Source organism: Leptosomus discolor, chromosome 7, assembly GCF_034619465.1.
Source record: "Leptosomus discolor isolate bLepDis1 chromosome 7, bLepDis1.hap2, whole genome shotgun sequence".
Classification (NCBI taxonomy): Eukaryota; Metazoa; Chordata; class Aves; order Leptosomiformes; family Leptosomidae; genus Leptosomus; species Leptosomus discolor.
Genome location: NC_141397.1, coordinates 38,736,355 through 38,752,912, shown reverse-complemented (window position 1 = coordinate 38,752,912; position 16,558 = coordinate 38,736,355). Strand labels below are relative to the sequence as shown.

General features: G+C 46.5%; 2 protein-coding genes across 2 annotated transcripts in view; both read right to left on the bottom strand.

The window, feature by feature from the left end:
- UBXN7 (UBX domain protein 7) overlaps positions 1–2,862 on the bottom strand; it is a 31,945-nt gene extending 29,083 nt beyond the window's left edge. Inside the window, exon 1 of the mRNA XM_086467916.1 lies at positions 2,774–2,862. Within this exon, the coding sequence (XP_086324042.1) occupies positions 2,774–2,846 (73 nt within the window). The 5' untranslated portion in view covers positions 2,847–2,862. The remainder of the gene's footprint in view (positions 1–2,773) is intronic.
- A 2,946-nt stretch (positions 2,863–5,808) lies between these two features.
- On the bottom strand, positions 5,809–15,696 carry RNF168 (ring finger protein 168). The gene is made up of 8 exons (XM_086468074.1): positions 15,647–15,696; positions 14,539–14,890; positions 14,059–14,402; positions 13,154–13,230; positions 10,009–10,185; positions 9,190–9,314; positions 8,809–8,896; positions 5,809–8,152 (listed from the first exon to the last, which is right to left on the bottom strand). Exons 3-8 carry the CDS (start codon positions 14,357–14,359, stop codon positions 7,106–7,108), a joined length of 1,815 nt encoding a protein of 604 aa, XP_086324200.1. The 5' UTR covers positions 14,360–14,402; positions 14,539–14,890; positions 15,647–15,696; the 3' UTR covers positions 5,809–7,105.
- Between the last annotated feature and the right edge of the window lie 862 nt (positions 15,697–16,558).

Sequence of the window (16,558 nt, the reverse complement as noted above, 5' to 3'; positions counted from 1 at the left end):
TATAACAGATACTTAGAGATGAAAGAAAAGATACTGTTTTACTGATTGTGCTAAAAGGCAAAAACAAACCAGCAGAAGTTCAGTTCACATAAGAGAAGGGAAAAAAAAGCCGAGAAGGAAAAAGTAGTACTTGTCTACACAGTTATTTGTATAATGACTAACATTTATTAAAATCTCTCCTAAGCACCACTAAATCCAGCCTTATTCTTGCTGCTCAGGACGAAACAGTAGTTCTTGGCATGACCTGTAACTCTTTCCTCAGAGGGCCAGCCTCTACCTCTTAACTTCTCCTCAAAAACCACACCATCAACAGAAGCACCCTCACCAAGGGAAGCTCTCCTGCATCCAGCCCCTCAAATTTCTACTTACTACAGCATCTGCCTCCACAGGCAGTGGGCTGCCAAAGAGTTTATTTTCATATAGGAAGGCTGGTAGAGAGGCAAAATGCAGCTGAACCAGTTTGAGAACAGCTTTCAGCTCTGTAGTAATTCTTACCAGGTTCACTGCAAGGCACCAAAATGAAGAAAACACTTTCCCCAGCATCAGTGTCACAGGCAACATCAGTTTGGACAAAACACATTTGGACGTTTCTCAGTTTTTCTGGGGAAGACTGAAGAAGCTCTAGTTTGAACAGAGAATATACTTTGAAACTGCTGACATAAATCAGTTCTAAATGACAAATCACCAAGAAAGCCGAACTGACTGAGGGAATCGGTCTTCAAAAAAAACCAACCTGCCATGACAAGCGTACTGTGATAGCAGTGAGCTGTGTTTTCACATCTCAATCGAGATGAAGAAGGTGCAAAATAAAACTAGTGACGTATCAAAAAATGATGGAAGATGTGTTCTTCAAACAAACTGCTCTTTGGCATTCTCAGCTGGTTTCAGTGTTGACTGTAGCAATGAAACAACACCTGTGTGGTTGGAATACACACACCACCCTACAACCTCACTGCACAGTCACGTGTTTAGAAGAACTAGAAGGAAAACAATACTCAACCCTCCACTATTTAAAGAGACACCAACAGAGAAAGCACTTGTACTGATTCTTCAGCACTCCTAAGGAAGCTGCCATCATACGAATGTTTTCAGCACTCGCACTGTCAAATAGAAAACACTGAATATTTGTAAAGTCTCAAAGCAAATTTCAAAGAGATCCCATCATTTCATTGGTAAAGATGCACAGGAGCTACATTTTCTCAGCAATACTGTTCCAGATGAGAACTCCAAAGAAACATGACTCTGTCACCAGGGTAAGAGAAATACATCCAGGACTATTTCTCCTCATTCCTTGCTATCATCTGTGCTAGAATCAAAGTGCTGTATAGTATTCATTCAGCCTTTACCCACAGACAGGAGTGATTTCATACACTTACAACTCAAAACTGGAAGCTGCTAGCACAGACCACTGAGGGTGTGTGCTTCTGACCACCTGTCAAACCATGCCAGTATTGGCAAGATGAGCTCCACGACAACATACTTCTAGACATAACCTTAAATTGTTAAAATGGAAAAAAGGGAACGAACTTCAAAACTCTACTTTAATGGTGGATGGGTGAAGCCCAGCGGGGTCTTCTTTTCCTTTGTGAAACATAAGAGGGGTGCTGTTACTTTTGGCATAAGCCAAAAAACTGTCAGGAAGAATAAACTAGCATGGCCCTATCTGTTCTGGTTTGTTTTTTAGCAGGTATCTCAGGCACTACTGAAAAGAAAACACAAGCCACACAGGCACACACTATAATGAAAACAGATTTGCTGCAGGTCCTTTTTATTCAGAGGGTTTATTCTAAAAGGCTTCTTTAAGGATAGCTGAGTGATCAATAATTTCCCAACACGTTCACAGCGTCAACGCCCTCAGCATCCCCATTCAGGATCTGAGTGCGTCCCAGCCTGAGTACAGGGATACGAAATTGAGCTAGTTAAGAGTAACCAAACTAAAAGCAGTTTCACTTGTATCAACCAAAATGTCAAAGATGTTTTCTTAAACGCTCCTTCAGTACTTGATATGCAATGCCACATGCAAGGGGAGACTATAGTGAAGCAGATTAAACACGAAGTGGGTCAAGCACTCAAAGTATACAAGGTAAAGCAGGAATTATCACCTGCTGCAAACTTCGATTTAAAAGCGACTTGCTAAAATAGCAAACGAAATTCTCAGTAAATCAACCGTACTTTAAAATATTTATTGCTTTTTAAACACGGATTCAGCGTTCAGCCCCAGTCTCCCACCCGGCCGTCAGCTTTATTAGCAGGAGAGGGATGCGGTTCCCGGGACGGAGCGGATGGGACCGCCGGGAGAGAGGAAGGACACACCCCCGCACCGTCGAAAAGCCCGGCCGACCGGGGAGAAACCGAACGGCGCCTCCAGGCCACCGCTAAAAGCGAGGGGGACCCCACGACGTACGGGGCTGAGGCACCGCGGGTACTCGGGCCTCGGCCACCACCCGCCTCTGCGAGCCGGGCGCCGGAGCGCACCCGCTGACAGGCCCAGGCGTCGCCAGCGCCTCTCGCCCGGAGGAAGGCCGCGGCGGCAGCGGGAGGGCCTCCCGGGAGACGGCAGGGAGCGTGCCCGGTGCCGCCCGCCGGCGCCGCTCCGCCTCGTCCCGCGCAGCGCCGCAGCCCGCTCCTCCCGCCTGGCCTCCCGCCCCCGGCCCGCCGCGGCGGCGGCCGCCCCCTGGCACGGCGGCGGGGGCCGGAGGGGAGCCGCCCGTTAAGCACGCAGCAGCAGCGGCCTCGGCCGAGCTCGACGGGCCCCGGCTTCCGTGTGCCTCACCCGTGATGGCGGTGAACTGCTGGATTAACCCCTTCAGCGCCGAGGAGGCCGCAGAGCCCCCGTGCGCCGCCATCTTGCAGCCGCCGCACAACAACACGCACGCCGCGAGCCCGCGCGCTCTGCGCAGGCGCGGCACCCGCCCGCGCCCTTCCTCGGGCCGCCGCCGAGGAGGCGCCTCTTCGGGCCGCCGCGGGCGGGGCGGGGCGGGAGTTGCCGTGGCAACGCGGCCAGCCCCGCCCTGTCCCCTCAGCGGCCCGGAGAGGCGGGAGTTGCCGTGGCAACGCGGCCCGTCTCTCCCTGCCGCCTCAGCGGCCTCCGCGGCTTCTCAAAGGCCACGGCGGTGGGGGAGAGCTTCCCCCCTGCATTTCAGACCCTCTGCTCTCATCAATCGCGGGACTGGAGAAGCAGAGGCCTCAGGGGTGACACTGAAACGCTCATGACACGAGGCCAGAGCTTCTGCACAGATTTACCTCGTCACAGACACCTACAGCAGTGAGAGGTCTGGCAGGCCTTTGCCTTCACGTGGAAGCATGTACAGGGGCCACAGGGGCTGCAAGGGAGAAGGCAGGTCCTGCGTGGCCCAGAAACAGTGTCAAGGGAGGTCGTTAACGGGGCAGTACTTGCTATCAGGATACTTTCCCTGTGAGTTCTTCAAAGTCGTAAAGCAACAGCCTCAACAAGAAGCATGCTGGCTGTTTTTGATCCCTGTGCTACCTGCAGAAATTGCACCCTTAGACAAGGTACATTTTACTACTTTCAGTTGTTTTACAACGCAGCACAGCAGGTGGCAGGCTTGCTGCCAACGCTGTCGGCAGGCTGGTGTGCTGCAGAGCACCTTGTCATTGACAAGTGGCAGCCAAAGGGAGTACCACAGAAAGCAGAGGTTTCCTTGGAAGTCTAAGCATTTAAAAACTTGCTGCTATGAAAACAGGTAGAGCTGTTCCCTCTTGCTTCTCTCCCTGCCTCCCATCTCCACACCAGCTCTGGCTCTTAGGGAAGTGACCAAGCCTGTCAAAATATCTGGTAGTCTTGGTACTTGCTTTTTTTCCCCGGCAGTTGGATGAGCTGAATTTGTTCACAAAGGGGACAAACTAGAGCTAGCTGAAGGCAGAAGGTGAGCTCACCCTTTTGAGCAGCAGCGAACCATTACACCAGCTCAGATAGCGTAAGTACAGCTTCACAAATACCATTAAACCAAAGCTGATTTCACCTTCTTCAAAGTTCACAGAAACAGGATCTTGGTGCAAACAAAATCCACGCATCATTGGCCAAATTCCACCATCTAACAAGAAAAATCTAAAAGGCGAGGTCAAAGAGGTGCCTGGTGAATATTATGATGCCGTTCACGCAGTTCGGAATGTGATCATCTTTGGGATCTGAGGGCTTGCAGTACCCCACCTTAGATGAGGCTGTTGGTATAGATTATAGGTTTTGAGTAATTTTGCAGTTAAAGTTGAGTTTTAGCTAATGATTGACTTTTTAGTCTTGCTTTTTTCCCCATTCTGCTTAAAAAAAAAATGTTTCCTACACAAGGGGTCAGTCATTCTTACACTGGGGACAAAATCCATTAAGTTGGAAAAACGCAAATAACACCCAAATACTTTAACGCATCCTCCAGTATACACCAACACCAAAATACACTTCTGTACTGTTTAGACCCTTGAAAAGGATCATTTCTGTAATTTTTGTATTTGTTTTCAATGGAATCACAGCAGCAGGATTTGCTATTGATGCCAATGAAGTAAGTCCATGTGAGACTGAAGAGTAAGGACGCAAAAAGCCCCACCCTCCTTGAGCTTCTGAGATTAGTTTAGTGCAATTCATAAACCTTACATGGAAGAGAAACCTAATCGACAGATTAAAAGGGAAAAGAAAGAATCCACAGAACAGCTTTTGGGGGAAGACAGAATGAAACTGGTGTTAAATGCAGCAATCCCATGTACTGGGACAGGGCTTCATGAGCAGCTGAGCTACTTGAACAAGACATATTGCTGCCAGAAAGGGAAATTCTCCTCTCTCCCTTGCCCTCTCTCCCCTCAATGCTTCCCCTACCCCTTTAACATCTGGAATTAGATTGTGGAGAGGCCCCGAGTGCCAAAGCTGGCACACCTGAAGGAATCCTGTCCTTGGCAGTGAGCTAGTACAGCCGTTCACTCTCCTCCTGCATTTTTTAAACAAAATGCCTCCTATCTTATGACTGTTACTCAATGCTCACACTGAGCTAGCCCCAAAACCATGAAAGCAGTAGATGAAAATTAACCCTAACAAAGATCAAAGCTGTTAGGGGATACGTATCTAATTTCTAGCTTCATTCCATTCAGCTCTTTAAAGTTTATCTGGATATTTTTTGCCTGTATGACCACACGTGCTTCCTTTTTTTTTTATTTTTTCGACCGAGTCTTTCCCAAATATCAGGACCTGTCCGTAAAAGCGATTTCAAAGCCAGCACTGCTGTACTGGAGTATGATGACGGTTGAGCTGAGACAAACACAGCAACTAACCAGGGTCAGAATTTTTAAGACATGCAAGATGATTTCTTACATACCAATGGCCAGCAGTTCGAAACACTCCAGATTCAGACTCTGTGCTAGATTAAAGGCAGTGATTGAGAAGCACAGAGCAGAGATTCAGACCCCTCAGAGGGGCACAGCAGGACTGCCAGGGCCACAGAAACTGTCTCCGACTGCAGAGACAGTTGCATTGGGCATAAACTTCAGGGTTCTTGCAGCAGGTGGCTGCAGGGGTACCCTGCGTGGGAAGAGGCTGGGAACTGCCCTTCACCACTCCAAAACCTTTCCAACCCGCTCTGAAATCCTGAACAACCCATCACACCAAAACAGCAGTAAATAAGAGAAGCACACAGTGCCATACATGAGAACAGGCAGCAGCCATCAGGAGATGTGATCGGGGAAGGAGGAGCTCCGTGCCAGAGCAGGGACCGTCTTTTGAGTAAGTTAAAAATAGACATCAGACTTCAGAAATTGTAAAATAAGGCTGAACAAACTTTAAAAAAATCCCCAAACTCTTTCTCGTCATCTGTTTTGAAAATGGAGAGTTTATTTCTTACATGCTTATCATGGCTGGAAAGGCTGCGTGTCACTAGCATGAAAACAGTCAGTACCTCTGCCTTAAAGAACACTTTAACAATTATATTTGACTGCATGGGTAAGACAGAAGACAACCCAAAGAAAGGTAAGGATCAAACAGAAAGAGATCTATACTGATGCAACTGGTAATAGCAACAGATAAAACAATCCAGCAAGAATACTGAGCGGCAGTCGGTCAGCTCTTCACCAGCCTCAGCTTTCCACACATCTAAATTGTCCGTCTTTTGAACGCTGCTAGTTTTAAACCCCACTGGAAGACAGTATTTGGTATTCCCTCTAAAAATGGAGGAGGAGAGTTACAGCCAGGCATGGTGGTGATGAGAATCTTTAATTATAGTTACGTCATTACTGACAACACCAGTTTTCAGTTGCTTTTCCCTCTTGGTTTAACTTCCTCCATTATAACTGTCTTCTGGACTGTTTTTTTACTATTCCATGTTTTTAATCAGAGTCAAAACAGTTTGAGTATGAAAATTAAATAGCTCTAAATATAAGTAATATTAATTGTACAAGAATAGTTGCAGAACACCAGCAATAAGAAAACAAAAGTATCTTTTTCCTAACGACAGCAAGAGTCTGATCCGCAGAAGTGACCTCTACGAACCACTTATATTATTGGCATCTATGAAAGATCCTTGGCTTTGGCAGTAGGAGGACGACCTGGTTTCTCCCTCTTTGTCTAAGAACGGAGTTAGTGGCTGAGAGGGAGAGGGAAAGAGAGTGTCTGCAAGACTGGCTGTCTGGTTAGACTCTTGTTAACTGTCATGCGAACGAACAGCCTGAATTCCAGTAACACACTTCCACCTAACAGCAGTCGTGAACCTTCAATCTTGTGGTTGGCGGACAACTAGAAACACAGACTCATTTTTTTCTTCTTTCCTCTGTGGAATGTGCATCCTTTCTGTAAAAGGCTCCAAATTCTCATTTTAAGATAAGACCATCAGTTATTTTTGTTTTTAAACACTAACATTATGCACATCAAAACTTACATAAACGCAATGCTCGAAAACAAGCTGTAGTCGAGAAAAGACCAATTAAAATTTTTTAAAGCCTGAGGGCATACATTATGAGAACAACTCCAAACACACAAGACTCTGTGTCCCAAAGTGATCCCCCTCAAAACCAAGAACTTCAAAACTGTTTATGGGAAGCTTTGCCTAACACAGGAGAAAGCATTGCCACAGTTTCAATTCTGATTCCACCACATGTCAGTGGTTCTGTCGATCTACTCTGCAACAGAGCTTTTAAACATCTGAAGGATCGTCTTTTGCTTATTCTTAGGCAGGGAACAAATATCATTTGCATCACTGGTATTAACCACACAATTCAGAACTTTTCCTCCCTTGATGCCCAGTGATTTCATTCGGACTCGGGTAGGGGACTGCCAGTTCTCATTGCCAGAACCTTTCCGAGCTTTGCGATGATTTGTTTCAGCCTGGGTTTTTTGTACCTTTGAGTCTTTTGCCATCTTTGAACCTCTCTTTCTGGCAGAAGAGTCTTTCATAGACTGAGATGGTTTGGTGCGAAGAAGGTACTCATCTGGAGAGCCCTTCTGCCGATTCAGTGTCCTTTCCTCCTTGTCCATCTGCTTTTGTAGCTGCAGAGCCAGAAGCCTGTCCTGCTCCTCTTGCACACGCCTTTCATAGAACACCTGCTCAAAGGCTTTCTGCATCTGCAAGTCAAAACCATTTATCTGCTCTCCTTGGTCCTCTAAACTTTCCGGACAAGTTCTTCTCCTCTTATCAAGCACACATAAGTCAACCACTGCTTCAGCTGGTGGCTCCAGTGACTTCCTTTTTAGCATCTCAGTGTTCTGCAGTCTCTCTGGTCCCTCTTCATGTGAGTGTCCAGCCACCTTCAGGAGGTCACATGTTACACTTCTGCTCGTTCCTGACTGAATATGGGTACCAGTTTCAGCAGAGTTTTCATGGTTTAGGCTTTCTACATGTGTTAAACTGCCACTGTCTGACTCAATTCCATCACCTTCTCCTTTGGATCTACAAAGATCTGTTCTAGACCCTTCCCCTTTTGCGATTCCATGAAGTGCATTTGGAACTTCATCTCCTAGACAATTTGGACCCTGTGTTTCTTCCTGCTTGACAGCAGCGGTTTCCTCTGAAGCTGAGGCACTGAAATAGGTCATGCACCACTCCAAAAATGAATCCTTCGCACCAGAATCTTTAGTAACACCGGTCAGCTGTGGAGACAGCGTTGGCATTTCCTCTTGCTCGTCCTGCCACACAGAACTGCTGCCTTCGTTGCTACTGGTTTCCTGCAGAAAAGGGAGAAACCACTAATAAAGTCAATTTATCAAAAGCCCATGGGTCTGAAGAAAACGCAGATCTTGTTTCTCATAGCTGTGCTGCTCATAACTACTCTGGAATATTAATTTGGATTCTTCTCCTTTTTAAAAAAATATAATTGTTTAATAATAACAAAAATATTTAGAACAACCTACAGAAGCCTAGCTAAAGAAAACACAACTGCAGCATTCTCCTCTTATCAATGACTCAAACCAACTGTTCAAGCCTGTTCACCTTCTTTTGAAGCTTAACAGGAAAGATCAGACAGACAGACATATGGAATGATGAAAATCAGAATGCAACCTCCTCCGGTGAGCAACAGAACCATCATTTTAGTTTGCTACACTATCGGTTGCAGCCCAGAGCTCACAGAAGACATTCAGGTGAGGCACTTGTAACACGGGAACTATCAAAGTAAGCCACAGGTGTGCACTGCGGACTGTCAAGCACGGATTCTTCCCTTTCCACTTTGAGGAACCATGAATACTGAAGGTAATTCAAAAAGGGCAAGATAAACTGCCTAGCACTGATGTGCAAGGGGAACATAGGACTGGCATCCTATAGCAAGGAGAAAGTAACTCGTAATTACTGACACTGAGATTTGTAACAAAACAATTCTAGTTACCACAAAGCCAGAGTCACTCCTGCCTCTTTTTGTTGTTCTAGAGAATGATGCTGATCCCAACATATGATGAAGCTTTGGAGACAGATACCTTAAAAGTCAAAAAAAAAAAAAAAGAAGTGTATTTTAAGCATTTTTTCCTTGAATTGTCAGTCCTTTGCATTAATCAAGATCTTCAGGTTCATTCTGATAAACAAAAACACCAAGAGGGGGACATTTCCCTTCTCCTCTGTGTTATCCTATGAGGAGGTGTTTTAACATGCAACAGTTTACGTTTGCCCCAGACTATCCAGGGAAACTGGACTACAGGATTCCAAGTAAGGAGCACGACACTATACCAAGAAACAGACCAATAATTAAAGAAGAAAAACTTGAATTACTTACTTCTGAATGTCTCCAGAGTTGCTTGGTTTGTTCTTCATCTTGCAGAAATTTGCTGGGGATGTTTCAGGTGAGAGATTGCCTGCTGGTAAAGGACTGCTGAGCACACATCCTTTGGAATCGTCATTCTTTGATGACAAGTGAAAATAACATTATGTAAAACAAACCACAACACAAGCTGGAGAAACCCCAGAGAACTACTTTGTTTCTGCTGCAGAATTAGTTACATTTGTCCAAAGAATTCTAGAATTTTAAGTAATGGATAGTTATGGAATAAGAAATGTTACCTTTTCTGTACTCTTCCCGTTATCTGGCATTAAGAGACAAAAGGTTTTGCTCAAATAAGTACACAGGGTTCATCATTGGGACTATTATCAGGTAGCAAAACCCAACCAACCAAAACCCCAAAACAAATTAATAAAACAAACAAAAAAACGCCAAAACATAAGGTAAAATTTCATCGTACTTTCCTTTTTTCAGTACAGGTTACAGACATCAATTTCTTCCAACTGAGTATTTTTAGAATCATGGGGAAAAGGAAGTATTCAGAAGAAAGCCTTAAAATGTTTCACAATTAAAACATCCAGCACATGTTTCAAGTGCATGTCAGACAGGTAGAAATGTTTGGGGTACTTCACCCTCCCGCTGGTTCTTCAAAAATTAACTATCAATCAAGGATCTAAAGTACTGGGGGCTGACAACAGCTTCCAACTACAATTAAAATAAACTGAGAGTACTCATAATTTTAACTTTTGCTCTGAAAAGGCTAAGTTGCTTGCAGTATATCCACATTTTCTGCTGTCACCCTTGATCCTAACTCACCAGGCTGTTACTCAGCTGCCAGGCCAACTCTTCGTCTTGCTTCAGCTGTTCCTCCATCTCCCTCCGTCTCTCTTCTGCCAATCTGTTTTCCTCCTCTTCTTCTGCTAGAAGCCATTGGATGTATTCCTCACTTGCCTTGTTCTCCTCTTGTTCATGCGCTCGCCTTTCTGCCTCCACCTAAAAAATGAGTTTTTTAAACACATCTGGTTATTACTGCAGGACCACATGTTATGCCAGAACCTCTCAGCTGACACTCCTTAAATGGGAATGATCCGCTATTTACAAAGACACTCTGAACACTTCAAAGCCAGTATTTAATTACACAAGTCTCCAAAGATGTAAGAATCAAACTGATACTGTGTGTAGAGTCTTCAGTTTCCTAACAGCAACCTACCTCTTGGTTTCTCTAAGACTATACTGCTAACCTTGCTTGCCTGCAAGGTTACGTTCCATTACTCCCCTTTTCAAAATGTTAGTAACAACACTAAGATCTCCAAATACACAGATCTACAGAGAAACTCCGACTAAGATTCTTTATCAGGCTGGATGCCAGCTAGACCTCATCATTTGCTCAACCTGCCTATATCAATGTAATCCCAATGTTAGCACAAGATGCCTCAAAAACAGCACATCTCTCTTCTAGAGAATCCTGCTCTCTCGAAACATGCAAAATGCAAAGCAGCAGACCAAGAATTTTATATTTGCCTTTCTTATGGCAGACGTCTTGATAAATTAGTTACCAGAAACTCCACAAGGACAGCAAAATACTTCAAGGATGAATAAAGCTTTCTTAGCTGGGTAATGACATTTGGAAATTTGCCTTAGAGAAGAGCGCCAAGCTGCAATACTACACAAGATAAATTAAGTCTGAGTTTGTTTCAAAGCATGTACTGATGTCTTATGATTGGCACCGGACACCATTACTTATTTCATTGCTTTTGGGCACCATCTCCATCAGCCATCGATACGACTGCTGCCAATCAGTCTTGTCCCCCAACTGCCATAAAAGAGAATCCTTTGCTTCACATTCTCCCCCTGCTCCTGTAACAGCCAGCAACAGGGCTGTCAGGGAAAGGAGATTCTCACACCATTTCCAACTGTAATTCTTACTACTACCATGTCTGAACTGGAAGAAGAAGGATCCTTAAACAGGCAAACATTAAGGGTTCTGTGGGGAGTGATGAGCTCAAGGACATCGGCTTATCAGCACTACGCAGCCCTTGGGCTAGCAGTGAGGCCTTGATAGCAAACAAACCGTGGGAAAGTAATCCGCTGAAGTAACAAGATAAAAAAACCCACGCCTCGTGATGATCACCTAGCCAACACAAAGAACAATGGATAGTTATAAGACAGAGCTGCGGAAATCCCCAGAAGGACTGAAAGGGAGGGGGACTGGGTATAAATAAGTGGTCTTGCTAAATAAAGTTGTCTCAGCTTTCACCACAGCCTGAGTCCATGATTCAATATGCCACAGCATTCTTTAAAATCTTTTCTGAATTTCAAATGAACACAGGGAGTGAGCAAGAAAGAAAGAAAATGCTGTATGTTCATTACTGAAGCTCATCTAATTGTGGTCTGTTACATAAGGAGGGAAATCCAAGAAGGGAAGCACAAGACCAAACAGCAGCAAATTTTCACATTTGCTAGTCCAAAATACTTTATGTGCATCTGAGAACCTATAAAAGGCATTTTAGTATGTGTGGGCAGGGACGCAGACAGTGAAAGGTGACATTTTAAGCCTGAAAGAACACTTCTGCAGAGTTCTGGGAAATACGAGGTAGTGACTAACAGAGACCTGCCTGGCATTCTGCTGTGTCAGTACCTCTGCACGCTTCCCAGACAGAAAAGAACATCTACTTGCAGGGACAAGACAGCAATGTTACTGGGCTGACTGGGAGGGTGAGGTAGGAGGTTGTCGTGGTTTGAGCCCACCCAGCTGTCAACAAAAGCCTCATGCAGCCACTCACTCACCCCTACCCCGTCCCCTGAGGGATGGGGAGGAGAAAATACAACCAAAAAGGCTTGAGGATTGAGACACAGGACAGGGAGGGCTCACTCACCAGTTACAGTCATGGGCGAAAGACAGACTCAACTTGGGGATAACGACATACATTTAATACAAACAGCCACCACCATCAAGGAGAATGAGAGATGATACAACCAGATTTTAAATACAACACCCTTCCCCCCACCCCTCTGGTCTCCCTGGGCTCAGCTCTGCTCCTTCTTCCCCCCAACAACACAGGGGGCAGGGAATGGGGGTCACAGTCTGTCCAGCACAAGGTGTCTCCACTGCTCCTTCCTCCTCAGGGAGAGGGGCTCTCGCAGCCCTCCCCTGCCCCACTGCGGGGTCCCTCTCACGGCAGACAGCCCTCCTCCCACTGCCCCAACGGGAGTCCTTCCCGAGGGGCCGCAGCTCCCCACAAACCACCCCAGCGCGGGTCCCTCCTGTGGCTGCCGCCCTCCCACCAATGGGCTGCTCCAGCGTGGGCTGCCTCGGAGCCACGGCCTGCTTTGGGCCCGGTCCCTGCTCCTCCGGCCTGGAGCCCTCCGCGGGCTGCAGGCCAACCTCTGGGCAACCACTGGTCTCCATGGGCTGCAGGGGCTCAGCTGCCACTCCACCATGGGCCGCAGGGGAACCTCTGCTCCGACTCAGCCCCCCTCTCCTTCCTCACTGACCTGGGTGTCCACAGGGTTGTCTCTCTCCCATCCCTTCTCTCACCCACTCACCAACACAGACAAACAAAGAGAGCAACCAGCCACTTCTTTCACTCTTAAATAGTCATTCACAGAGATGCCATTGGCCTGGCCTTGCCCAGAGGCAGGTCCGAAACCGGAGCCAGGGGAGCTTCTCAAAGCCCCTTACAGGAGCCACCTCAGCAGCCCCCTCCCCCACTATCAAAACCCCGCCAGACACCAACCCACCACAGAGGCACAGATCAACCAGCAGAAGAAAACTTGAGAAAAGTCACCTCATGTCAAAACCAATGAAATCTCTCACCTTCCATAAAGGATAAAAATTTAACTTATGCTTCAGGAGCAACCAGGATCGACCACTCATTAAATAACAAGACAGCTGTTTGTGGTAACAATTAAAATAACTAGATACAAGCATTAATGCTTTTAACTATTTTTTTAGACTTACCTTGCTAATCTCTGCTTCATATTCCTGTCTCAGTTCCCCAGGCTTGCTTAGCCGGTGCTGCGGAAGGGGGACACAGACTAAAGGAAAGGAAGGGAAAAAAGAAGTGAGGAACAAAGCAAGATCCCAACAGTCAACAATGCAAGATTTTAACAAAAGCTGACTTCCATACCCTGTCACAGGAATTATCTGACTTAAATCAAGTGCTACGAGAAAAAAAAAGCACTTTGTGTTACAAAGGAACCAAGTAAAAAAGCACTGTGTTAGCTGGCCACAACTTTTGGGTTTTGCAATTAAAAAGACTTCATAATACTGCAAGTGGAACAACGTGCTGTAAAGCCAACCTACCAATTAGCCTCCCTCAAGGGAGCTTACAACATAATAAACCCCAAAATCCTTCTTCAAAGAGTTAATCAGATTTCACTTTCTTTTCTCTGAGGCCACAATTTTAGGCTCAGAGATTCTTGCATAGACTGAAGCCCTGGAATTTCTAATCAAAGTAATTAACAGCATCTAAGAGTTGAAAAACTTTTAAACACTTCACTTCCTTGACAGTGATAAATACACACACATACAAATACTCCACTCACAGATTTACTGCTGAAGTTGTACCAGTGCTGAATTACTGCCTCTGCAAGGACAGGCAGCCACACACCAATGCTCTGCACAAATGGCTTGAACAAATGGCCACTGAAACGACCAGATGATATAACGTACAAACGAAAAAGGCACGAACAGCCATTTCTCTGCCTTGCAAGCCCCTTTCACAGGAGAGCTCTGACACTGCATTTTCTAGCAGTAACACAGCCTGTCTGCACACAGTTCCTTACTTCACAATGTCCAAAGTCCACCAACAGTAATTATTTTGGAAAGCAGAGACACCCCAGGACAAGTGACACTTTACTTACTTTCCTCTTCCAAATCCTGTCCGTTAATCCTACACTCACACTCCTTCGGGTAATTCTTCTGAATTTTTTCCCAGAGTTCCCAGTTGATAAGAGTATTTCTGCGGGCATTATATCGTGCCCAGGAAGAGACTCGACGCCGACAAAAAGGGCAACAAAGACTGGCCTTTTCAACTGTCAGCTGGAAACAAGAATTACAGAGGGTATGGTTGCAGGGCAGCGTCACAGGCTCCACAAAGATCTCCATGCAAATTTGGCAGAGGCAGTCAGACAAGGAAAGCAGAGCCTCTGATTTCTTTGACATGCTGACTCGCAGTAGAGGAACAGGACTAACACAACACCAATACCTGAAAGCAAAAAGAAACATGTATTTTGCTTCCTGTAATGAATACAAAAGAAAATAGAAAATGCTCAGTTTCACAGCTGCTTTATGAAAACATTAGTGGATTTAAGAAGTCTTCTGAAGTGGTTACTTTTGCTCACCATCTGAGAGGCACTCAACTTTCAGAGGAAGACACAGGTCTTTCCAGAAGTCACGGAGAAACCATAGCAGGTTTTCCTACCGCAGTTTCCTGTGCTTCGGGGATAGCAAGGAGGTGCTAAGGAGAGGGGGGAAAGAAGGTGAGAGTTCTTCCAGCATTCATTCTTTCTTAGTGACACATTATCACAGTTACCTTAACCTTCCATTCAGTCAATTTTTCAGTATATGTGTGTCCTTCAAAAGCTGCTTCTGGCACTGACTTGGTTCCAGCATGTTCTGAAGGTGAAATACAACATCTCGATGCATCAGAGGAGAGGAGCTTCTTCCTCATTCATTCATTTGCTCAAGCTGGGACTAAAAAAGTCAAAATACTTTTTGTTAGTGTAAGCAAAGAATTAACCAATGCATTCAACACTTCAGCATCTTCTTGTACGACTTAAAATGGTGGGAATCATCCAGCCTTTCAATCACCAACGCTCCTCACAGAATTCTTCCACTTGGCCCAGAAATACTGTGGATCAGAAAATAAAAAGACACACAGAGCAAATGGATAAACATACTGTTTTTTAAGTTGCAGGAACTTACTAAAGTTCTTACAAGTTTTTTAAAAACAGCCAGCTTCACAGAGACAGGAGGTCCTTCCGAGAGGAGGACTACAATTTCAGTCACACAGGAACCCGACATGGAGACAAATATACTTTAAGTTAGGTTTTATTGTTTCTGTTCTCCCTTTGTTGATAAAACAAATCCTCTTTTTTTTTTAAGTATGCTAGATAACATGGAAATACACAGCTTTACAGACGGTTTGTTAAAAAGGCCTAGTAAGTCCATGTACACCTGTTCTAGGCTGATTTCAATTCGTACATAGACAGAAAAAAATAAAGCTTACTAAGTCCCCAAGATGCGGATGTCCAGAGCAGAGGGCAAGCGTGGGGAAGGCAAGGCAGGGCAGGGCAGGGCAGGGCAGGGCAGGGCAGGGCGGCCCCACATGCCTCCGCCGGGCCCCCCACACAGGGACGCCGCTCCACCGCTACAGACGCGCCAGAGGGCTGAGACTGCCCCCCCCCCGCCCCGCTCCCCGAGCGGTCAAAGCAAGGAATCAGCACCCACCGGGCTGCAGCTCCGCAGGGGCGCCGCGGCGGCCCTCAGGCCCGGCGCCGGGTAAGGCCGCGGCCTCCCGCAATGGCCGCCGCCGTAACAGTGCCCGCCCGTTGCGCCCCGCGCAGATGTGCCGCTCGGCCGCTCGCTCCTCCTCTTCCGAGGCGAGCCTGTCGGGAGACAGAGATCGAGGGCCCTCAGGCGGCGCAGCCCGCGGAGGCAGGCCCGTCACGGGGCTAGGGACCGCCCTCCGCCTCAGCCGGGGCCTCGGGGAAGTTCTCCGTCCCCGCCGCGCTGCAGTTCCGTTGTCCGAACCGTATTTCAGTCGTAAATCGTTCCTTGCTGACAGGCAGCCTGACCAGAGCCTGTTTCCCACCGTGTGCGGAAAGCAATTGGGTTTTTTTTCCTTTCACTTACTGTGGGACGGAGTTACGCAAACAGGCTTGATGTCCCTGCTGTCCACTTGTTAAACCACGTGATTATTTCATAGACTGTGTGCTTGGCTTTGTTTTTTAAAGAAACAACCATCAAAGGAACCGTACTTTTACCTCATGTTGCCCATTTCCGCAGTAAACAGCAAGCCCGACTGAGAAAGGCAAATTGATGTGGGTCGTACAGCCTTGCGTCAGGACACAGCCTCGCGTTGGGGCGCATCCTCAGTCACAGCAGCGTTATCTGTGCACACGGGGGCGAGGAGCAGTCTGTCCCTCCCTGTGCTCACCTCTCAGGTGCCCACGGCCATGGGGCATCCTGGCTCATCTCCTTCTCCAACACCTCGGCCTGCAGCTCAAACTTCTGCGCCAGTTTCTGCAAGCTTGAGTCCAGGTCTGTGAAATGAACCTCCAAGGTTTGCAGCTTGGTTTCTACTCTGAGGGGTGGAAAACATGAGCATTTCATAAGGACTTGAGCATCAACCAGTGGTGA